Below are 24,798 nucleotides of genomic sequence, written 5' to 3'. Positions count from 1 at the left end.
GATCACTACAACGAAGCTGCAGAAGCGCTCGGGTGAGCACTGTGCCACTTTGTTTCTGATCGTCTTTCCTCTGATAGCCGAGCAAGTGGTTTATGGGCTCAATAGAAAGTCTGTGAGCCTGTACACCGCTCTGAGGAAAGCCGATCAGAAACCAAGTGGAACAGTGCTAACCCGAGCGCTTCTGACACTTTGTTTTAGCGATCAAAACTTTTGGCATTTTACATGACACGACAAAAGATTTTTAAAAGTTTAGTTACCCCTTGGGGTCTGAATTTTGTTGGTTTAACTTAATGTATGGGCCTGGGGTCTTAATTTGCTTAGGGGGTTTTGTCTGAGGTATAAAACAATTTAGGAGGATTGGTGTCTGAATTTTTGTGTTGCCATAGAGGCTGAAATGGCTGCAGAATTGAGGGGCAAAAGGTCTCATCAGGAAATTCTGCAGTCATCAGGAATCGCCATAACGGTCTGTGTCAGATGGGGGAGAAAAGAAAAGAGAACGACCCACATCAGAGAAGATGTCGCTTGTGAGTCACTGGATTTATAGAGAATCTGTCACCTCTCCTGACATGTCTTTTAAAGTTAATCCTTGTATTCTATAAAAAGTCTTTGTGTAGTCCAGGATTAATAGACAAATGCGTGTTACCATTCCCCTTCTCGGTAGGATGTGTCCCTTTGTGTCAAGGGGAGGGAGGCCCAAGCTTGGGGAACAGCCCAGGTCCTATGGTCTATTTAATCCACCACTGCTGACTCCTTCTTTTTGATAGATTCAAGTATGTGAAACAATCATCCTCCTTTTTTTGGATATTTCCGCTCACAACTTCCCAGTGTTTGATACGGAATGTTCATAATATTTAATTAACAAAATACTCTTTTTTTTCTGGAATACCAATTATTATTTTACCACATTTACCACATTTTCTGCACAGTGTTTTATACTTAAGCGCAGATGGGATCATAACTAATTTACTAAATTAAAGAAATCTGTATACTAATTGATATGAGTTCTGGTTTTAATGGTTTAAGCAATCATTTTAATAATCTTTGTATGCAATGTTAAAGAGGCTCTGTCACCAGATTATCAAATCCCTATCTCCTATTGCATGTGATCGGCGCTGCAATGTAGATAACAGTAACGGGTTTGTTTGTTTTTAAAAACGATCATTTTTGGCCAAGTTATGAGCAATTTTATATTTATGCAAATAAGCCTTTCTAATGGACAACTGGGCGTGTTTTCTCTTATTTCCAACTGGGCGTGTATTGTGTTTGTAACATCTGGGCGTGTTTACTTGTTTTACTAGCTGGGCGTTGTGAATAGAAGTGTATGTCAGCATCATATGTCAGCATCATACACTTCTATTCACAACGCCCAGCTAGTAAAACAAGTAAACATGTTACAAACACAATACACGCCCAGTTGGAAATAAGAGAAAACACGCCCAGTTTTCCAATAGAAAGGCTCATTTTCATAAATATAAAATTGCTCATAACTTGGCCAAAAATGATAGTTTTTAAAAAAAACAAAAAACTTTACTGTTATCTACAGTACAGCGCCGATCACATGCAATAGGAGATAGGGATTTGATAATCTGGTGACAGAGCCTCTTTAAGTTGAATTGGTATTGGGTGGCCCCCAAATTCCACCTCTGTTAAAACATATATAAATGCACGTGTACAGATGTAGCCAAGTTTATCTTGACTCTGATAACTTGCTGCAGCGTGAAATCACACAACAAAAGCCATTGAAAAAGTGAAGTTAAAGTTTCTTGACACTTTGTATTTAATACGTTAAAAGTCAAGATAAAGGTGGCTACATCTGTACCTTTATCTCATATATTGCCTGACGAAGCAGATCCCTCTGTGAAACATTGAGCTCATGCACGTCTTTTATGACGATTATTTTTAATTTAATTAAAAAAATAACTTTACAATACACTGAAATTTTGGAATTTAAAGACCATCCTGTTCAGGAAACACGGCGTGGATGATGAGGATCCCTAGAGAATATTTCATAAAAAGTAAAAGCAATAGTGTATGCTAAAAGTTACTTTAAATTGGACTTCACCATTGACGCAGGTATATTGTGCTTCTTTTAGTTTTCCAAAGATTGCTCAATGTATTGCAACCCGCTGCTACCTGTCAACAGATGGTAAATTCTATGAATATAATCTATCAGTGCGCGGTAGAGTTATTTAACTGCATTTTATTCCTTCCTAACATGCATATTCAGCTCCGCCAAATGCACACACTATGCTAGAAAAGTAGAGCAGGTGGTATAAGGACTACCGGACACCTTAAGTGTTAATTATTTTTGGGAAACAAGAGAATCAGGAAAGTAAAAATCCAATCTATACAATTCTTGTGTCCCTGATGTCAAGTGTCGGAAACTATGGTCCTATAATATTAGATGTCTACAGAACCTATCTTAGGCCCCATGCACACGAACGTGTTTTTGCGGGCACAATTCCCCCGAAAATCCACGGGAGAATTTCGGCCCCATTCATTTCTATGGGGCCATGCACACGACCGTAGTTTTTACGGTCCATGCATGGCCCGGGAGCCCGCACCGCAGAAAGAACGGACATGCCTTATTATGGCCGTCTTCTGCGGTCCGGGCTCACTGACAGTCCGCAGCCGGCCGACCCAAAAATCACGGCCGTGCACATGGCTACGGTCGTGTGCATGAGGCCTTAATCAGTGGTGTCCACCATCATAAATCTTCTTTTAACTTATTAACATTACTTTGCTCAATAGTTCTCCTGTAGGTTACCTGCAGCTCATAATTTGTACAAGCCTTGTCGGGCACAGCATGTATGGAGATATTTTTCCATAGAATATCTCCGTACATACGGTATCCAATGGAACATGTCACAAGTTATAAAAACTCTGTACACCTTTGTATGAAATGAGAGGCATACAGAAGTACTGTAGAGACTCTATGTGCCTCTATGGCAGCCCCTTTATAGTTCTGTACTTAACGGAGCCTATAATACAGCTGTGTGCATAAGCCCTTTGAAGCAGTATACAGGGTGGGCCATTTATATGGATACACCTAAATAAAATGGGAATGGTTGGTGATATTAACTTCCTGTTTGTGGCACATTAGTATATGGGAGGGGGGGAAACTTTTCAAGCTGGGTGTTGACCATGGCGGCCATTTTGAAGTTGGCCATTTTGTATCCAACTTTAGTTTTTTCAATGGGAAGAGGGTCATGTGACACATCAAACTTATCGAGAATTTCACAAGAAAAACAATGGTGTGCTTGGTTTTAACGTTACTTTATTCTTTCATGAGTTATTTACAAGTTTCTAACCACTTATAAAATGTGTTCAAAGTGCTGTCCATTGTGTTGGATTGTCAATGCAACCCTCTTCTCCCACTCTTCACACACTGATAGCAACACCGCAGAAGAAATGCTATCACAGGCTTCCAGTATCCGTAGTTTCAGTTGCTGCACATCTCGTATCTTCACAGCATAGACAATTGCCTTCAGATGACCCCAAAGATAAAAGTCTAAGGGGGTCAGATCGGGAGACCTAGGGGGCCATTGAACTGGCCCACGATGACCAATCCACTTTCCAGGAAACTGTTCATCTAGGAATGCTCGGACCTGACACCCATAATGTCACCCATAACTTGTAAATAACTCATGAAAGAATAAAGTAACGTTAAAACCAAGCACACCATTGTTTTTCTTGTGAAATTCTTGATAAGTTTGATGTGTCACATGACCCTCTTCCCATTGAAAAAACTAAAGTTGGATACAAAATGGCCGACTTCAAAATGGCCGCCATGGTCAACACCCAACTTGAAAAGTTTCCCCCTCCCATATACTAATGTGCCATAAACAGGAAGTTAATATCACCAACCATTCCCATTTTATTTAGGTGTATCCATATAAATGGCCCACCCTGTATATTTGCTCCTCAATAAAAAACCTGGAATTGTTGCCATTCTGGTCTGTGTCCTAAATAACCTGCTGCTAAGGAAAAAAATAAGTTTACAAAGAATTTTTAAAGAGTCTTTAAATTCTAAAAGTGATTTTAGTTTCAATTGACTTTAGGAAGCAATTTGTAAGACGAGAGAGGGGGTGTAATTACCTTAATTGACTGTGATTGTTAAATTTATCCCAACTGGTCTTTTATCCCATCTGACATTTTAATCAATCCTTTCCCTGACTTCAGTAACTTGTTGGCTGGCTGAACATACGTTGACCCAGATAAAACGTTTGTGATTAAAATCAAAATAGTCTGGTAGCAGCGATGAGGCCATTATGTGTAAATGATCACTGAAGACAAGCCATTATTTCACTCGATTTCATAATTAGTTGAGAATAGATTTATCTGCCGCTTAAGTTTAAGAATTAGTACATGAAAAAATATGTTTTGATAGTATGAAGCAATATCTACCAAATGTAACATTTTTGACCAAGAACTTTCTTCCCCTCTTTTCTCATAAAATATTTCAATATTTGGTCTCATCAATAGAAGTCAATTAATAATAGTAATATGTTTCTCTGTAGGGCCACTTATAGAGTTTTTTTTTTTTTTGTTCATAATGCCCCGGATGAAGCTGGTCAGGCAAAATTAAAATTGTTATGTTTTATGGCTGGATCCAACATGGACTTTACTGATTACTACATGTGCTTTTATAACTTATGTTTCGGGACGGAGTCTACAGTCAATATAGTTTTTGTATCCCAGTTATTATCAAAACGTTAATATTAACGCTTGCTGCTGTTGTCAGTGGTGCCTACCAACTCTCAGCGCCCAAGGAACATTCTCCACTAGCCCTCCCCCAGCTATACCCCTGCTGTTTGTCAGCCTAAAGGCCCTTTTACACGGGCCAATGATTGGACAAACGCTCATTTATCGGCTGATCATATTGTTTATGCAGCACAAAAAAATTATCATTGTCTGCAGGACATCTCCCTGTGTAAACAGGGACATGTGCTGCAGATATGATGGAGATGTATGAGGATGAGCAATCATCTCCATACATTACTAATCATAGCTCGTTGTGAAAGGATAAAATGAGCACCGATCAACGCGCTGTTTCATTGATCGGCGCTCGTTTACATGGCGCATATTGGCCGGTGTAAAAGGACACCTGGTAGAGACCAGGGCAGGCATGTAGCAGGAGATTAAGTCGAGGTTGATTGTTTTAGAAATAACGCTAATTATAGCAAATTTCTATTTCAATATGGTGCTCACTAAAGTTTACTTAAAGGGAACATGTCACCAGCATTTCACCTATTGAACTTTACTTCTCCCTCACTTGCCACTGCTATAAAAAGTTAATTGCCGTTATCCCCTCTCCTAAACTCCTGCTCCGACTGTAAATAACGGTCTGCAAACATTTACCGCCTTTTATCGTAATAATCCGGTGTCCCTTTGTGCACACACACCAGAATAGGACATCAATGCACAAGCGCAGGATTTTGGGTGCTGGGGGAAGGCGGGGAGCTGTCAATCAAACGTAAGGAGGCGGGAAAAACTCGGGAAGACTTGAGAAATTAAGACATGACTCGTTTCAAACGAAGATCTGACTCTTTTATGCTCATTAGCATACAGGGTGTGAACACTAAAAAACTGAATACTAAAGCTACAGAGCCGACTAAGAAGACAATTATAGGTTATATAGAAATGATTTTTCACCCACTACCACCAGGTATTGCTGGTTTAATAGGTGAAATGCTGGTGACAGGTTCCCTTTAAACACAAATTTCTGATAACAGCAATCTTTGTCAATGGGGGAAAGATGTGTGACTAAAAATGAGGCCGCCATATTAGTATCTATGAAACACCAAATGGCAGAATAGAGCTTAAAGAGGCTCTGTCACCAGATTTTGCAACCCCTATCTGCTATTGCAGCAGATAGGCGCTGCAATGGAGATTACAGTAACGTTTTTATTTTTTTTAAAATGAGCATTTTTGGCCAAGTTATGACCATTTTTGTATTTATGCAAATGAGGCTTGCAAAAGTCCAACTGGGCGTGTTTAAAGTAAAAGTCCAACTGGGCGTGTATTGTGTTCGTTACATCGGGGCGTGTTTACTTCTTTTACTAGCTGTGCGTTCTGACGAGAAGCATCATACACTTCTCTTCAGAACGCCCAGCTTCTGGCAGTGCAGACACACAGCGTGTTCTCGAGAGATCACGCTGTGACGTCACTCACTTCCTGCCCCAGGTCCTGCATCGTGTCGGACCAGCGAGGACACATCGGCACCAGAGGCTACAGTTGATTCTGCAGCAGCATCGGCGTTTGCAGGTAAGTCGATGTAGCTACTTACCTGCAAACGCTGATGCTGCTGCAGAATCAACTGTAGCCTCTGGTGCCGATGTGGCCGACACGATGCAGGACCTGGGGCAGGAAGTGAGTGACGTCACAGCGTGATCTCTCGAGAACACGCTGTGTGTCTGCACTGCCAGAAGCTGGGCGTTCTGAAGAGAAGTAGATGATACTTCTCGTCAGAATGAACACAATACACGCCCAGTTGGACTTTTACTTGAAACACGCCCAGTTGGACTTTTGCAAGCCTCATTTGCATAAATACAAAAATGGTCATAACTTGGCCAAAAATGCTCGTTTAAAAAAAATAAAAACGTTACTGTAATCTACATTGCAGCGCCTATCTGCTGCAATAGCAGATAGGGGTTGCAAAATCTGGTGACAGAGCCTCTTTAAGGGTCAATGCACACGATGCGTATTACGAGTGTAATACAGTACCAGCATAGTCAATGAAATCTCATGTACACGCTGTTGTATTCTTCTGCACGTAAATTGACCAGCGGTGCATATTTTAAAATCGGCAGCGTGTCAATTTATCTTGCGTTTCCGCTTGCGAATTGCATATGCCTAATACTGAGGAAAATCGCACCAAAATCCGCAGCGTGAAAACGCACCAAAAAACGCATCAAAATTTAAAAACCGCATAGGTTTTTACCTGCTAATTTCCTGCGGATTGCTGCGGTATTGGTGCATATTTTTCCACAGCAAAATATGCAACGTGTGCATGTAGCCTAATAGTGTATAGTGTGTTAATCTGTATAATAATTGTTTATATAAGTTCATACAAATATTGTTGCAGGAATACCATTGAAAACCACTTGTATATGTCCTATTAGTCAAAGGGACAAAGGGTAGAAACCTTCTCTACGAAGTAATATCCAAAGCTGCGTCAAGAGCTGCAATTGACACTGGTGAATTTCAAGAAAGTTATTGAATTCCATGTTGTGGGCTGCAATGGATAGCTTGTCATGAAGGAACGGCATTGACATAATTCTGCAGCTAACAGCAGAATTGTGTCAAATCTTTTTTAATAAATCTTTTTTTAATAACAAAGGAATAAAAAAATCTATATATTCATAGGTACTCCAACCTATCAAACACAAGATATACATACCAGTGCTATACAAATCTACATACAGTACATAATCCATCTCTATATTAATCTACTAGTACATAAACGACATTTTTATATTTTAATGCTATTTATATAAAGATTAAGGCCCTATTACACAGGCAAATGAGCGGGCGAACTAGTGCTCGTTCCAGCCCTCGTGCCCAATTATTGTCCTATTAAACAGGCCAGTGATAGGCCGACAAACAAGCAAACGATTGTTCATCGGCTGATGATTGTTCATCGGCCAGATCTTTTATGTGGCCGGAAAAATGGTCACTTGTCAGCACCACATCTATCTCTGTGAACAGGACAGGTGCTGCTGACAAATTGCAAATGTCTGGGGACGAAAGATTGTATTAAGCGTCAATCGACATGCTGTATTGTCAATCGGAGCTCATTTACCGAGCAGAAAATCTGCCAGTGTAAATGGGCCCTTAGGGTATGTGCACACACACTAATTACGTCCGTAATTGACGGACGTATTTCGGCCGCAAGTCCCGGACCGAACACAGTGCAGGGAGCCGGGCTCCTAGCATCATACTTATGTACGATGCTAGGAGTCCCTGCCTCGCTGCAGGACAACTGTCCCGTACTGTAATCATGTTTTCAGTACGGGACAGTTGTCCTGCAGCGAGGCAGGGACTCCTAGCATAGTACATAACTATGATGCTAGGAGCCCGGCTCCCTGTAGTGTGTTCGGTCCGGTAATTGCGGCCGAAATACGTCCGTCAATTACGGACGTAATTAGTGTGTGTGCACATACCCTTACTCTCCGACCACAACTTCCATGCATCTGTAATGGATATTCTTTTATATCTAGATGGAATGATGCAAACAAATGGTGAAAATAAATATACATTTTAGTCAAACACAGTATATGTTCCACTGTACCCATAAATGTTGAATAAATTGAAATCCCCATAGTATATGTATAGCAGTATTTGAGCATTAAGAAAAAATTGGCCCACATGTCTAATCCTGGACAACCCTTTTAAACCGTAAAACAAACTGCAAACAAAAAACAAAAGCCAACAAAAATAATAAGACTGACCCAGAATTTGTAATTTTTTTTTCCCCCATAAAAAGTCATAACCATTCACTTGAATGGTGATCAGCTGCAATACCAGATACAGCCCATCGACAGACGTGGCAATGTTTCTGAAAAAAAATACAGATCCTTTTTTCTAATCCTGGACAACCTCTATGGTGGGCTTATTTCATGAAGACAACCACTGCTCATTCACCCTACGAGGGCTGTAAGAGTGTGTCCTGCTCTGGTAGACTCCCTCCATTCATGTATTACATGTATGGCCATTCATCTGAATGCCTGCCTTGTAATATTTAATTTCCCCTGCACTGTACGAAATGTTTGGCTGGCAACATCTTACTCCGGCAAAATCAGCTGTTTCCCAGAGTTGGTAGGAGCTGGTCAGTTTGCCGCGGCAGATTAAGTCTGAAAAATGTTGACTCTAATATTGCATGCCATTTATTAAATTCATAACAAAATCTGCATGTTTCATATGAAGATTTTGAAGTCGATCTGTTGAAGATTTGCCCTGAATTTCGCTGCAAAATCTGCAGTAGAAATTGTCTACCATGACTGAACGTGCCCTGAAAGGTCTTCCAACAGCCAGACCGGGAATATGAACGTGGTTGTCCAAACTAGGCAACCACCATAAGGCCAGGATCACACATGCAGTTTTGATGCAGTGTTTGGCTCAGTTTATTGAGTCAAAGCCAAAAGTGGATCCAAAAGTAACGACATGTATAATGCTGGATTCACACACACACAAAGTGTTATGCTCCATTTTTATGTGTTTTTTGTGGTTTTTACTGGCGTTTTTTTCTTGCATTTTTTAGTGCAGTTAGATGTTACATTAAAGTTTATAGTAAAATATAAAATCCACTACACACAATTGCGTTTTGTTTTGTGACGTTTTACAAGCAATTTTGTTGTGAGTGGCGTTTTTTTCCAAACACAGCATCCGGTGTTTTTTCAGGCGTTTTTCTTATAGGCTTCTCTATAGGACCTCAAAAACTCCAGGAAAAAAAAAGCATTTACAAAATTACACTAAATGTAAAATGGCAGCAAAAATGCAACTAAAAAATGGCTTAAAAAACGCAGCTTACATTTTAATAACGTTAGGGTATGTTCACACTGAGTGTTTTCAGCCGTTTTTAGGGCCGTTAACGTCCCGAAAAACGTCTGAAAAAGCAAAGCAGAATGCCTCCAAACACCTGTCCATTGATTTCAATGGGAAAAACGTGGTTCTGTTCAGACGGGGCATTTTTTACAAATTTTTTTACATTTTGAAAAACGGCCACAAAAAAGAGGTGTCACTTCTTCAGCCGTTTTTTAAAGCCTTTTTCATAGACTCTATAGAAAAACAGCTCCAAAAAAGTCCGTTAAAAACGCGACTTAATTAAAAAAACGTTTGAAAATCAGGAGCTGTTTTCCCTTGAAAACAGCTCCGTACTTTGAGACGGTTTTTATTTTGTGTGTGCACATACTCTTAGCGTTTTTAGAAGCATTTTTGATGCAGTTTAAATTGCCAATTCTGTGTGTGAAGTAGGCCTAAGTTTAGGATCACAACTGAGCTAAAAACTGTTCCAGTGTTATCCTGGACTAAGTACTGTACTGTATGTTTACACGTGGCAGATTTGTTGCAGAAATTGTATAATTTTACAACTTGTATAAATCCATGTACAAATTCTGCTATAAGGGCTTGTCCACACGTAGCGAAATTGCTGCATATTTTTAGTCCGGAAAATACTCACCAGAATAAAGTAGCAGCAAAGTGGGTGAGATTTAACAAATCTCATCCACACGCTGCGTAACATTTCCGACCAGATATTAACCTGCGGTGCATTTTTTTTTCGTACTGCAGCATGTCAATTCCTGCTGGGGAAAAAGTGGACTGAATTGCTGCATTTTTCAGAGGAGATGTCACCATCTCGCAGCATGGCAAAAAAGGCAGCAAAATTTGTAAATTTTTTTGCAGTAAAAAACGCAGGAAATGGTGCGGTTTTTCCACAGCGGAAATCCTGCTAGTTTCTGTGGAATGGCTGCAGCAGTTCCGTTACGTGTGGAATAGATCTACATCTGCCACATGTGAACATATCCTAATAGGCCATATTACTATTTAGCATGTGCTAGAAATACAGGTTATTATGGATATTTTCTTTCGGAAATGTTGTGGAATCCTGGCGAAATTTTAAATTAATGTGCAGAAGAACAAAAGATAACAAATGGAAATAGCAGAATTGTGTTCTTTGAGAAAAGTTTACTTTACAGATTTTCTTTTGCACTTTGAAATGCAGGAATAGATAACAGTAAACATGGAGTTTAGGATTTTAGGCTGGCGGTGAACCATGTCAGAAATAAACAATTCCAATCTATCTAAACCTCAGCGCAAGTTTCCGAGAGTGATTGTACTCTTTACCTAAAGACAAGTGGGAGATTAGCGAACAAAGCCGTAGAAGCTACAAGAAATTGCAGTAAGTCATAGTCTGGCTTGGTTCTTGTGGCTGTAACGTTCCCCAACATCTGCAGATTTCTCTCTCTTCTAGGATGATAGTACGTCTAATGAGCCGTCGGTTTGCTTGGTGTCAGTGCAGCTTAAGTGCAAATATATCAAAGCTAAATGTGTTCCTGTAAGAAAAGAAATCTGCAGCTTGCTAAAGAAACTGTACACAGTGTGATTGCTAGAATAGCTAAATATAGGGCCATGTAAATACAAGAATCAATGCAACACTATTTTAGGATTATTTGGAGGCCGCTAAATGAGCAGATTTAATAAGTATGATACGAGCCACAAGATTTAATGGACAATTCCATTAAGGGCACGTTCACATGTGGCGGAATTGCTGTGGAATTACGCTGCGGACACTCCACAGTGGAATTCTCCAGCGGCCGTTTTTTACAGTTGTTTCAATACATTTTTAGGCAAGTTAGTTCAGACGTTGCGGAAAACTCCGCTGCGAAACATAGGCTGCGGTGCAGAATTTTCCCTCCGCAGCATGCACTGACTGTTGCGGAGAAGAAGCGGAATTTTACTGCATATTTCAGCCTTTGCAATGCAAAAACTGAAATCTGTGGCAAGTCCGCTGTGTTTTCTGCAACGTCTGAATTACCTGTCAAATATGCAAATGTTGGTACAGATTCGTTGCGTAATTGCCCCAAATCTGCACCAACATTTGCAGCGGAAAAACTCTGCCACGTGTGAACATGCCCTTAATTTTCTGCCATTAGCTAATACCAAGTTAAAAGTACCTGAATAATAAAAAATAGAAAAGCATTCTTTTACATTATAAGAAATCGGACAAGTAGACATTAAGGGTATGTTCACACTACAGCGTCCGTAACGGCCGAAATTACGGGGCTGTTTTCAGGAGAAAACAGCCCCGTCATTTCAGCCGTAACGGCATGTGCAGGCGCTTGAACGCCATGTCCAATACGGACGTAACTGGAGCTGCTTTTCATTGGAGTCAATGAATAATGGCTCCAATTACGTCCCAAGAAGTGACAGGTACTTCTTTGACGCGGGCGTCTTTTTTACACCCCGCCTTTTGACAGCGGGGCGTAAAAAAAATGACCATCTGAACAGAACATCGTAAGACCCATTCAAATGAATGTGCAGATGTTTGCCGACGCTATTGAGGCGCATTTTCGGACGTAATTCGGGGCTAAAACGCCCAAATTACGTCCATAAATAGTGTGTGTGAACATACCCTAAGAAATCCAAATGACTTTGAAGGACTGTGACTGACAGAAGAACTGAATGGCGACGTGGCAGATGAAAATTAGAGGGTTCTGCAGTGTTCTGTACCAGACAGTGAGAAGCAAGACAAGAGCCTATTATGTCGATGTATGTGGCAGGCAACCATGTCATTCTCATCAGGTACTGAACAATTGAATTAATACAACAATGTCATGATAGGCAGTGTAAATACAAATGCATGCTTGAAACCTTTCATTTGAAAACAAATAGAAATTGGATTTATGCATCTAGTATTTCTGAATAGTGCAATAACAGAGTAATTCGATGATTTAACATTGTAAGGAAAGATAAAAGGGATTAACCAGCTTGTGTAGGAAACACAACGCATATACAGACATAAAACATGTAACACCACATCTCTACTTAGAATAGTAATGAAATGTTTTGATTGGTTAGTTCTCCGGAGTCTAAAGTCTGCTATCTATATAGAGTAGCTGTAAAGTGTTTTTAGGATAAACCCACATGGCGACAAAAGCGACCGTCACATAATACAGTTAAAAAAAAATATATATTTATAAATAATACAGTTTAACACGTTAGTGACCGGCCCATAGTCTTTTTACGTCGGTCACTAACGGGCCTTATTCCGATGCCATAGACTTTTTACGTCGCGGCATCGGAATAAGTAAACAGAGCAGGGAGCTGTCAAATCTCCCTGCTCTTAGCTGCCAGATGTAGCTGAGGGCTGGGAGCGTCCCTGCTCTGCCGGGTGAGATCGATATTAGTATCGATCTCACCTGTTTAACCCCTCAGATGCGGTGCACAATAGCGTGCACCGCAACTGAGTGGTTTTGGAGAGAGGGAGGGAGCACCCTCTCTCTCCCACCGACACCCGGCGATACGATCGCCGAGTGTCTGTGTCTCCAATGGCAGCCGGGGGCCTAATAAAGGCCCCCAGGTCTGCCTGGAGCGAATGCCTGCTAGATCATGCCGCAGGCATGACCTAGCAGATGCCTGTCCGTTTTAAACGGACAGGCATAATACACTGCAATACAAAAGTATTGCAGTGTATTATAAATGCGATCGCAGAATCGCATATTATAGTCCCCTAGTGGGACTAGTAAAAAAGTTAAAAAAAAGTTTAATAAAGTTAATTTTAAAAAAAAATTGAAAAAAAATGAAAAACACAGCTTTTCCCCTTACAAAATGCTTTACTATTAAAAAACCAAAATAAAGTAAAAAAGTTACACATATTTGGTATCGCCGCGTCCGTAACGACCCCGACTATAAATCTATTACATTATTTAACCGGCACGGTGAACGGCGTAATTTTTTTTATAAAAAACGTTGGAAAAATTGCTGTTTTCTGTGAATCCTGACTTTAAAAAAATGTGATAAAAAGTGATCAAAAAGTCGCATCTACTCCAAAATGGTACCAATAAAAACTACAAGTCTTCCCGCAAAAAAAAAAGCCCTCATACAACCGCATCGGCGAAAAAATAAAAACGTTACGGCTCTTCAAATATGGAGACGCAAAAACAAATAATTTTGGAAAAAAAGCGTTTTTACTGTGTAAAAGTAGTAAAACATACAAAAACTATACAAATTTGGTATCGTTGCAATCGTAACAACCCGCTGAATAAAGTTATTGTGTTATTTATATAACACGGTAAACGGCGTAGATTTAAGACGCGAAAAAGAGTGGCAAAATTTCCGTTTTTTTTCTATTTCTCCCCAAATAAAAGTTAATAAAAGTTAATCAATAAATAATATGTCCCCCAAAATTGTGCTATTAAAAAATACATCTTGTCCCGCAAAAAACAAGACCTTATACAGCTATGTCGACGCAAAAATAAAAAGGTTATAGCTCTTGGAATGCGACGATGGAAAAACGTAAAAAATGGCCTGGTCATTAAGGGGTTAAAAAAATATTATGTATAAAAACTTAAACCAAAAAGTAAATAAATCTCAGCCAATGGAAAAAATTGCATCCAAGGTTATCCAAAATGATGAACAAAGCTCCAGCAAAAGTAAGGGCGGGTTCACACATGGCGGAATTTCACTTAAATTCCGCTGCGGACACTCCGCAGCGTTAATCCGCAGCGGAGCCGTTTCTCCATTGACTTTCACTTTAATTTAGCAGTGTTCGTTTACACGATGCGTACAATTCCGCTGCGGAGCATAGGCTGCGGAGCGGAATTTGGTGTCCGCAGCATGCTCTGTCTGTTGCGGAGCAGTGGCGGACTGGTTGCGGACTCATGGCGGAATTTCTCCATTGACTTCAATGGAGAGTCAAAATTCCGCAATGAAGTCTGCAGATCTTATGTGTGCTGCGGAGCGTATTGTTTTTACTACCATGACATTTCTTCATTCTGGCTGGACCTATGTATTTCTAGGTCTACAGCCAGACTGAGGAAGTCAATGGGGCTCCCGTAATGACGGGAGCGTTGCTAGGAGACGTCTGTAAATAGTCACTGTCCAGGGTGCTGAAAGAGTTACGCGATCGGCAGTAACTGTTTCTGCACCCGGGACAGTGACTACCGATCTCAATATACATGTATCTGTAAAAAAATATATAAGTTCATACTTACCGAGAACTCCCTGCGTCTGTCTCCAGTCCGGCCTCCCAGGATGACGTTTCAGTGTAAGTGACGGCTGCAGCCAATCACAGGCCAAGCACAGGCTGCAGCGGTCACATGGACTGGAGCGTCATCCAGGGAGGTCGGGCCGGATGCCGAAAGAGGGACGCGTCACCAAGACAACGGCCGGTAAGTATGAATTTCTTTGACTTTCACTAGGGAAAGTGCTGTCCCTTCTCTCTATCCTGCACTGAATAGGGAGAAGAGAAGCACTTTTCCTGCAGTCCGCAGCGGCCAGTCCGCATCAATTTTCTGCACATTTTGTGCAGATCCGCTGCAGAATCTGCAACGCAGATTCTGTGCGGCATTGATGCGGACAGTTGCGGAGGAATTCCGCCATGTGTGGTCATGCCCTAAGACCTGCCCCTACCCCAGAATCCTCACAAACAGTTTTACTCTGGGTCTTAGGCTATGTTCACGTGGCATATTTTCAGGCGTATTTCGGAGTGTAAAACGCTTGTATTACGCGCCGAAAAACACTTATTAAACGCCAGCAGACAGCTTTCTATTGTTTTAAAAATACACTTTGGAAAAAAGAATTGACATGTCACTTCTTGAAGCATTTTACAAGCAGTTATTTTTCATTGACATTTCAAAAAAAGATTAAAAATGTGCCTCAAAATACACTTCAAAAAATCTTGCAAAAAATCAAAAATGCTTTTGAAAATCAGCTCCAAAAACGCCTGGATCTCAGAGTTTGTTTTCTTTTGAAATCAGTGTTATATTTTTTTAGCCTGACATATAAGTCTATACCGGTCTACTCTGGTAATTTATTTAGAATGTTGTACCAGATTTTCAGGCAGGAACAGACATCTGTAAGGGCACGTTCACATGTTGCGGAATTGCTGTGGAATTCCGCTGCGGACAGTCATTTGTTTCTATACATTTTTAGGAAAGTTAGTTCAGACGTTGCGGAAAACTCTGCTGCGGACCATAGGCTGTTGCGGAGAAGAAGCAGAATTTCACTGCGTATTTCAGCCTTTGCAAAGCAAAAACTTAAATCTGTGGCAAGTCCGCTGTGTTTTCTGAAATGTCTGAACGTGCCCTAATAAGTATCATATTAAAGCGCACTATGGAGCCTTTAAGAGTTGTATTATCTGAGAAATGTGTTCTCAATTTGTGCTGACCATGTTGCCTTCTCCAAGGCAGGCAACTGTTAACCCTGTATAACACTGAGTGTACTGTAAAAATTACAAAAGAAAATAGCTTAACCAGAGATAAGAAGTGCTGTCCAGGGAATAAAACTGGGCAGATGACTGTCAGACGAACACCCGTTTCTCCGACAGCTATTTCATCTGACCCCACCATAAACATACATTTTTGGCCAAGCATGCATGTTTATTTCAATGGGTAGAGGGGAATAAGCCGCTGCCAGACACCCCTGATAGTTGCTTATCTCCCGCAGGAACAGAGGGTTGTCACCTGCCGGAGTCTGGAGGCCTCCAAACACATCAGGTGGTCGAAAGATCCAGTGGGTATGGCCGACTTTCATCTCATGTGTATGGTCGGCTTTAGTAAAGCACCTATTATAGTCATTCCCAAGCACTAATTCTCCTGTATGTCTCCGGGCAGAACAATATGCTCAACAACAACTACTCAATTCTGAGAGAATGGAGTTCAATATTTTTAATTTTTTATGCATTTTTGCTTATGTATTTTATTCAAAGCAAATAAAAGACAGAGAACTCCTTTAATATCAATATAAGACTCACCGTATTGTCTTTCACCAGCAGGGCGCAGCACTGTATTCCAGCCATTAACATTTTATGAGGATTCCATGCCACTGAATCAGCCCTAGTAGAAAAAAGATATTGCTATTATGTAATAAATGTAAAAAAATTCAGTCACAGTATAATGCAATGTTAGATGAGGGAATCTGAACACACCTGCTGATACCATGTAGAAGTTTCCTATATTTTCGAGACAAAAGTGCAGATCCTCCCCAAGATGCCTACACAAATGTATATAAATATTCATAAAATATAAAAGCAGAATAACAATCGTTAAGCAGCACCATTATTTTTAACTTTATACTTGTAGCTAAAATGTATTGTTTGTTGATCTGGATAATTAAAAAAAAAAAAATATTAACATCTTAGACATTTTATTAAGGTCATTTTATTAAGACCTCAGTTATTAACAAAAACACACGGATCCATGTCTCACATATTGATATGCATAGAAGTTTACATACCAAAGCAAAACTCTAACAATGAGTAGTATATATATATATATATATATATATATATATATATATATATATATATATATATATATATATATATATATATATATAAAATAAGATCTGGTGAGGATTAGTCAAAGTGAGAAGTTCTATGGAGGAATGGGGGACCAACTGGAGACGTCAGCAACTCTAGATCCAGTCAACCTGGGCTATATCAAGCCTATGAGCTGGTATGAGGGTTGGCTATCCAAAAGCTCCACACCTTCATAAATGTATCAGGACATCCATGTGCTTCATACGTGAGTTTAAAAATTGACAGGGTAGAGTTTACTAATGTAATCCATGCTGACAGCGGAGGAACCCTAGAGTATGGTTTTCTTGGCATAAAATAATAGGAGCATCATAAGAGACCTAACCGCCACAGTAGGAATAATTTCTTCCACCAGTAATAAAAGACAAGTTCTGGGTTCAAGTATACGAGGGAGTCCTAATTTAAGCTCGAGAAATTCCAGTACTTTAGTCCAGAAATTATTAATAATTGGACATTCCCAGAACATATGTAGGAAGGAGCCCTCAGCTCCTTGGCAATGTGGACAGACCGGAGTAGGTATACGTCCCATTCTAAATAATTTGGAATCTTAGACATTTTCTTAGCATTGAAGCAAATTAATCAGTTCTGTTCAGCTGGATGTGCACAAAAAAAAAAGTGTATGAATTAAGCCTTCGGATGCAGTCACACGCGGCAAATTTTGTTGCAGAAATTTCTGCGGCCGAAAATCATTTCCATTCATCTGAATGTGGTTGTTTCTGCAGCAGGTGCATTGATTTCTGCAAGTTCCATTTAGATGAAAATTTCTGCAACAAAATCTGTGCTTTGTGACTGTACCCAAAGGGTTAACTCTCACACTTTTTTTGATGCTTGTTTTTGGCTTGTAAATAACGCCATGGATTTTATGCATTGTTTACAGACAATGGGTGGCGTTTGTTGAAGTAAGACATTTTTTATATGCATTTTTTTTTTTCAAACCAAGCCCACTTAGCCATTAAACGCATGACAAAAGAAAAAAAAAAATGACACAAACAAAACTACAATGTTTCCCCATTGACTTTCAGCTAACATCTGGCTGCAGACTTTTTTGCCAACAAGGCAAACGATGCCAGGAAAAATGCCTTTTTTTTCTCCCTAAAAGCGCTGTGTGTGAAAGAACTCTCATGCAGGAATATCCACCCTACAATTTTAAGATAACTATATAAAGTAGTGAGAATGTAAAATATCTTTTATTTTCATTCTGTACATTAAAGTGATTGTCTCATGAAGACAACCCTTTTCCATATGCCCTAATAGGGCATATAGACATCATAGAGGGAGGTCTCCCAAATGGGAGCTACTCTCTAAGAGCGGCTACCACTCTGGCGGACCTGGCCTATTATATGGTCGGCCATTCAATTGAATGGCCACCATGTGATACGGATTTCACTTCCCTCAGCGATAGCAGATGGTTGTTGGTGGTTAGAGAAACCAGACCTGCAGCAAACAGCTGATTGCCAGGGTGTCTTCTGTTTACAAAGATTATCTTCCTGAGACAACCCCTTTAATTACCTGCTGGGAAATACCTGTATATATATATATATATATATATATATATATATATATATATACATGCCAATATTTACTCTGCAGTGGCTGCGAGAGAACGAGTTAAGGACTAATATTAACTGATAATTTGACTTTTTACTTTTAGAGTGGAATGTTCTGTAAATCTAAATGTGCTCCTTTTACATATATAACTATAGAAATGCATCATCTACTAACGTACATCAACATGGAACCAAAGTTTATGCTTCTCGCAGATGTCAGCAATATCATCCAAAGGATCAAACGCTCCTAGAACTGTAGTGCCAGCTGTGGCAAGAACAAGGAATGGCGCAGCTCCCTGTAAAATAAGTAGATACAGAAAATGATTATTAGTTTTGCGCTATTATTCACTTTCAGTAGACCCGTGTTGCTTTAGAGCTTTTGGATACTTGAACTATAGGAGAAATGTTCAAGAGATCTTGCTAATACAGAAACTAACTCTCTTGCACATGACAAATACATGTGTTGTGTAGTCACCTTTCTGCGGTCCAGCGCCATCTCTCCCTGGCAGCTGCCACAATGAGTCTCGCGGTGGGGATGGCAGGGATGTTGGGCAGCATGTGCACAGGGCTAGGTGCTCTATTTGAATTTCCAGTGCTCTGGCCATTGTGTCAGTTATTAGTATTCTATGACTAACCTGCTTGCTGTCTCCTATAGTTACTTGAATCTGCCTACAATTGAACCGTGGACTGCCTGACTACATTTCTAGATTACCCCCTCTGTACTGCAAACTCAACTGCTACATTGTTGGGGGCTGTTTTTTATACTGATCAGTGCCTTTGGTGCCAGGTCGGTGCCTGATCGGTGCGGGGTCTGGGTATTGAATACCAATCAATCATATACTGATAACCTATGTTGTGTATAGGTCATCATCAGTATAAAAAATCAGCCTCCAACCTGGACAAGCTCTTTAACCTCGGATCGTCTTAGTACACACTCGCCTTCTGTCTGGTACTAGTTGTACTGGTTTCGACTCCTGGTTCCCGGACAGTAGTGGCTTCATACACCTCTTTGGCAGCCTTATTACAGCTCAGTACAAAAAACTGAGCACAAACATGGCCATGTACATAAGCCCTAATGGTAAATTACTGCATAACCATGGGAAAATCTTGTGTTTTTTGCAAACCTTAAGAAAAAACATTGCATTTTGCCACAATTTCACGGAAATAAACTGAAATTTGAATGTGCCCTCTGAATATACCCATAGGCTGGATTCACACAGTGCATTTTTGTTTTTAACATGCAGTTTTTTGTTTTGGTTTTGGTAGATAAACTCCCATATCTTGGAATGGGAGTTTTTAAAACAAAAAAACACATGTTAAAAAAACGCAATAAAAAAGCTTGGTGTGAATCCAGCCTCATGGTGGGGAGGAGACCTTATTAGCAATCTTAATATAAAGAACGCTGAAGTAAGATGCATCTATTATGCATTTATTATGAGGCGCACGCTTCTTAAAACATGCGCATCTTTGGCCATTCATGCGCCAGAAAGTTAAATCTACACCAGCTTCGAGCTGGCGTAGATTTGCACTATAATTTACACCAATATCTGGCGTAACTTATAGGAAATTTGTCAGGCCACGTCTTTTTCACTAAGCGCATCTCACTTCTTGGGAAAGCAGCATGAGCGCTCCAAATGTTGCAAAAGTCAATTTTTTTGCACAAATCACAACTTTTTGCTCCATTTGAGATTTTTTTATACCAGAAAACTGGTGTAGAAAGATTGATAGACTCCTCCCTATGTATTAACTTACTTCTTCCTTTGCTTTCTGCACTTGATTTTCCAGGTCTTCTGGTATCATTTTTCCTCTAAATAAAACAAAAGTATTTTTAAGAATTAATGAATGACCAATAGAAACTATTGCAAATATAACCTTTACCTAATCTTACAAAATAATATCTTACAATAAGTAGGGCCGTAAATATTATTTTACTGTTGTGAAACAAAGGTCAAAAGTCATAAAGCACCTTCAAAATGTTAAAAAAAAAAAAAAAAAAAAGGAATTGGCAAAAAATGCATCCTCCAAGACGAAAACAAGGATTTCATAGATGGCAAAGTCTGTAGAATATTGAAGAAAATCAATGGCATGGCCCAATACTTCAGATTGCCTGTGAGTGCCCCAGTTCTCCCAGAGCTGCAACTCGCATCTATCAGATATTTATGGCATATCCAGTGGATATGCATAAAAGATGGGAATAACCCTTTAAGGTCCAAATGAACCAGTCCTTAAGGGGTTAAATCTGGCTCAGTGTTAGGGCAAAGCCACACGTGCCGGAATTGCTCTTGAATTCCGCTGCAGACACTCCGCAGCGTTAATCCGCAGCGGAGCCATTTCTCCATTGACTTCCACTTCTATTTAGTAGGGTTCGTTTAGACGAAGCGGAAAATTCTGCTGCGGAGCATAGGCTGCGGTGCGGAATTTGGTGTCCGCAGCATGCAATGGATGTTGCAGAGTTGTGGCGGACTGATTGTGGACTCATGGTGGAATTTCTCCATTGACTTCAATGGAGATTCTAATTTCCGCAATGAAGTCCGCAGCTGTCATGCACATGTTATGTGTGCTGCGGATGCGTCTTGCTTTTTTGACATGACATTTCTTCATTCTGGCTGGACCTATGTATTTCTAGGTCTACAGCCAGACTGAGGAAGTCAATGGGGCTCCCGTAATTACGGGAGCGTTGCTAGGCGACGTCAGTAAATAGTCACTGTCCAGGGTGCTGAAAGAGTTAAGCGATCGGCAGTAACTGTTTCTGCACCCTGGACAGTGACTACCGATCCCAATATACAGCAACCTGTAAAAAAAAATAGAAGTTCATACTTACCGGGAACTCCCTGCTTCTGTCTCCAGTCCGGCTTCCCAGGATGACGTTTCAGTCTAAGTGACGGCTGCAGCCAATCACAGGCTGCAGCGGTCACATGGACTGCCGCGTCATCCAGGGAGGTCGGGCTGGATGCCGAAAGAGGGACGCGTCACCAAGACAACGGCCGGTAAGTATGAAATTCTTTTACTTTCGCTAGGGAAAGTGCTGTCCCTTCTTTCTATCCTGCACTGATAGAGAGAAGGGAAGCACTTTTACCACAGTCCGCAGCAGCTAGTCCGCATCAATTTACTGCACATTTTGGGCAGATCCGCCGCAGAATCTGCAACGCAGATTCTGTGCGGCATTGATGCGGACAGTTGCGGAGGAAATCCGCCACGTGTGGGCATGCCCTTAACCACTTTTGCTTTGCAACACTGAATCTTGTATTCAAATGTTTGTGTGGGCTTTCTCCAGGTTTTCTGATTTCCCCAACATTTGAAAAAACATTCAGATAAGTTAAATAGTTTCCTATGAAACTGAGCCCAGTGTGCATGTGGTCGATTTTAGATTGTAAGCCCTAATGAGGACAGGGACTAATGTGGATAGTGACAATCTTTCTACAGCACTGTGGAATATGTTGGCATTATACAAGCGACAGAAGATAGATACATAAATAAAACCTAAGCAGTGTAAGCATGTAATGCAGTAAAATAAAATTGGTCCTCTATTCAAATTTACGGTTTAGAAGTTTTTAAGCTGGACTAAAGCTTTAACCCTGTAAGGGCCCTGGCACAGGTGAGTCCCGTCCGTGGAAAGATAGGACATGTTCTCTCTTTCTACGGATCGGAGAGTCGGGTTTGTTTTCACTGACCTGAATCACCCACTGAAGTGAATGGCTCTGTAAAAACTATCCAGTGCCACTCGGATGCCATGAAAAACGGCCCGAGTGGCACTTCGTCATAAGCATCTATAGCAAAAGTACAAGGAGGGACACATCCTCTTTGATGTCAATGTGCCCCAATAGGCATTTAGAATGGGACTGTCTTATTGAGACACACCCTTTAAACTGCACAACAGTTTATTTTTCAAAATTTTATTTTTCTTATGTTGCTTTGATACCTATCATTTTAGGAAGGCTCTTCAGAAAAATGTAACATTAGAACCCTGTGCCATAAACACTTTCCACCCTTCTGCTGTGTAGTCAGGGCCGGCCTTAGGTTACAGGGTGCCCTGTGCGGAATTGCTCTTTGGTGCCCCCCCACTCCATTTATCATTGTTATGTGTTGTCAGCATTTGGTGCTTTTGTTTGTGCATTTGTCACGCCTAAAAACGCGTCAAAAATGCTTGGTTTAAGCGTCCCATTGACATCAATGATATAGCGTGCCGTTAGTGCATACGACGCGTTTTGTTTAAAAATGTGTCGCGTAAAAAAAGAAGCGTCAGGTCAATTCTATTGCATGTAAAATGTGCCGAAAATGCGCCAAAATTGCACCTAATTTCTATAGTCAATCGGAGTCTTGACTGAGCTGCAAAACAACACACCGAAGGCATGCAAAAATGTGATGAATACGCGTCAAAAGCGCCTGTATTTTAAAAAGAACTTTACAAAACCACTAGTATTTTTAAGGGTATGTGCACGCACAAGATAGAAAACAGCTCCTGATTTTCAGCCGTTTTTTATTCAGTCGCGTTTTTCACTGCGTTTTTAACACCTGTTTTTGGAGCTGTTTTTCTATAGAGTCTATGAAAAACGGCCCCAAAAACGGCTGAAGAAGTGACATGCACTTTGTTTTTGTGGCCGTATTTTTCTGTGGCCATTTTTTAAAATGGCCGTGTAAAAAAACGGCCCGTCGGAACAGAACACCGTTTTCCCAATGGGCAGATGTTTGGAGGCATTCTGCTTCCGATTTTTCTGCCGCTTTTAGCACAGTGTGAACAAGGCCTATGTTTTGGTAAGGCTATTTTCACATTACGTCCTGCCTGTCGATTTATCATATGCAGCGGAAAAGCTCCTGGCGCATACAAAAAATGGGCACAAAAAACATGCAGTACAATTTTTTTTTACTGAACGCCACTACATAAAATAGCACAGTCCCACCCAAACTGAGGCTTTTTTAACCTTCATCAGTTGTATGGGACTGTTTACCATACGTTCTGGGAGCTTTCCCGGTGCATACATTACACGGACGGGCAGGATGTAATGTGAAATTACCTTTAGGCCTTATTTACATGAGCGTGTTAAACGTCCGTTTGACGGCCGTTGAAACATCGGCCGTCCCACGGACCTTTGTAATTCAATGTGGCCGTTCACACAGCCTTTGTTTCAACGGACCGCGTGAGGGGTCTGTAAGAAAATAGGACATGTCCTATTTTTTCACGCCTCACGCATCCCTCCATAGACTCATCTATGGGGAATGCGAGACATCCTGTCCCGCAGCACCGAGCGCGGATGCACCTCGTGCGTGAAAAACTGCAGTTTTTCACGTCCAAGGTGCGCAACGCTCGTGTAAATAAGGCCTTAGGCTGAGTTCACACAGGGAGGATACACTGCGTAAAAGAACGCCCTGTGCGCCGCAGGGAATTTTGGGAATTTGGGCCAGTTTCTCGCCTGGAATGTCTGCTGCGGAAAGCTGCAGCACTTAGCCAGCCTGCTTGCACGCCGGCCTCCTGGGATGACCTCTCATCCCAGGAGACCGCTGCAGCAGTGGTCACATGGGATGAAGCATCATCCCAGGAGGCCGGCCCTCTGACATCATCCAGCCGGCCTCCTGGCATGACGTTTCATCCATGTGACCGCCGCTACAGCCTGTGATTGGCTGCAGCGGAGGTCACATGAGATGAAGCATCATCGCAGGAGGATAAAACACAGTTTCCTAGGTAAGTATAAGGCTATGTTCACACTGAGTTTTTTTGCAGGAGGAATATCTACCTCAAAATTCCGTTTGGAAGTTTGAGGCAGATTTTCCTCTACCCGCACGCCGATATTCGCAGCGTTTTTCGCCCGCGGCCATTGAGCGCCGCAGGCATAAAACACTGTGAAATACGCTTTCTCTGCCTCCCATTGAAGATAGGGCATGTCGCTTCTTTTTCCCGCGAGGCAGTTTTACTGCTCGCGGGAAAAAGACGCCGACGCCTCCCATTGAAATCAACGGGAGGCATTTTCGGGCCGTTTTTGACGAGTTTTGCGACCCGGTTTCCGCGGCAAAAAACGTATCAAAATACTCCGTGTGAAAATAGCCTAATATATTGTTTGTTTTCTGCTTGGCATTTTTTGCGGCAGGATCACTGCGAACCTGCTGCAAAAAAACGCAACAACTGCTATTTGTTGCGGAATTTACCTCCCCATTGAATACAATGGGGAAAACTCGCAACAAATAAGGTGCGTTTACGCAAATACAATTGACATGCTGCAG

The 24,798-nt window shown here is 41.0% G+C and overlaps 1 protein-coding gene across 1 annotated transcript in view; it reads right to left on the bottom strand.

Moving 5' to 3' along the window:
* GADL1 (glutamate decarboxylase like 1) overlaps window positions 1–24,798 on the bottom strand; it is a 235,213-nt gene that overhangs the window by 127,956 nt on the left and 82,459 nt on the right. The window contains exons 8-11 of the mRNA XM_075827176.1: window positions 20,338–20,392; window positions 18,765–18,881; window positions 16,649–16,713; window positions 16,475–16,556 (exon numbers count right to left, since the gene is read on the bottom strand). Of these exons, the coding sequence (XP_075683291.1) occupies window positions 16,475–16,556; window positions 16,649–16,713; window positions 18,765–18,881; window positions 20,338–20,392 (319 nt within the window). The remainder of the gene's footprint in view (window positions 1–16,474; window positions 16,557–16,648; window positions 16,714–18,764; window positions 18,882–20,337; window positions 20,393–24,798) is intronic.

The sequence above is a fragment of the Rhinoderma darwinii genome, chromosome 5, assembly GCF_050947455.1.
Source record: "Rhinoderma darwinii isolate aRhiDar2 chromosome 5, aRhiDar2.hap1, whole genome shotgun sequence".
Taxonomy (NCBI): domain Eukaryota; kingdom Metazoa; phylum Chordata; class Amphibia; order Anura; family Rhinodermatidae; genus Rhinoderma; species Rhinoderma darwinii.
The sequence above is the reverse complement of the archived record's forward strand: the minus strand, read 5'-3'. Positions and strand labels throughout refer to the sequence as shown.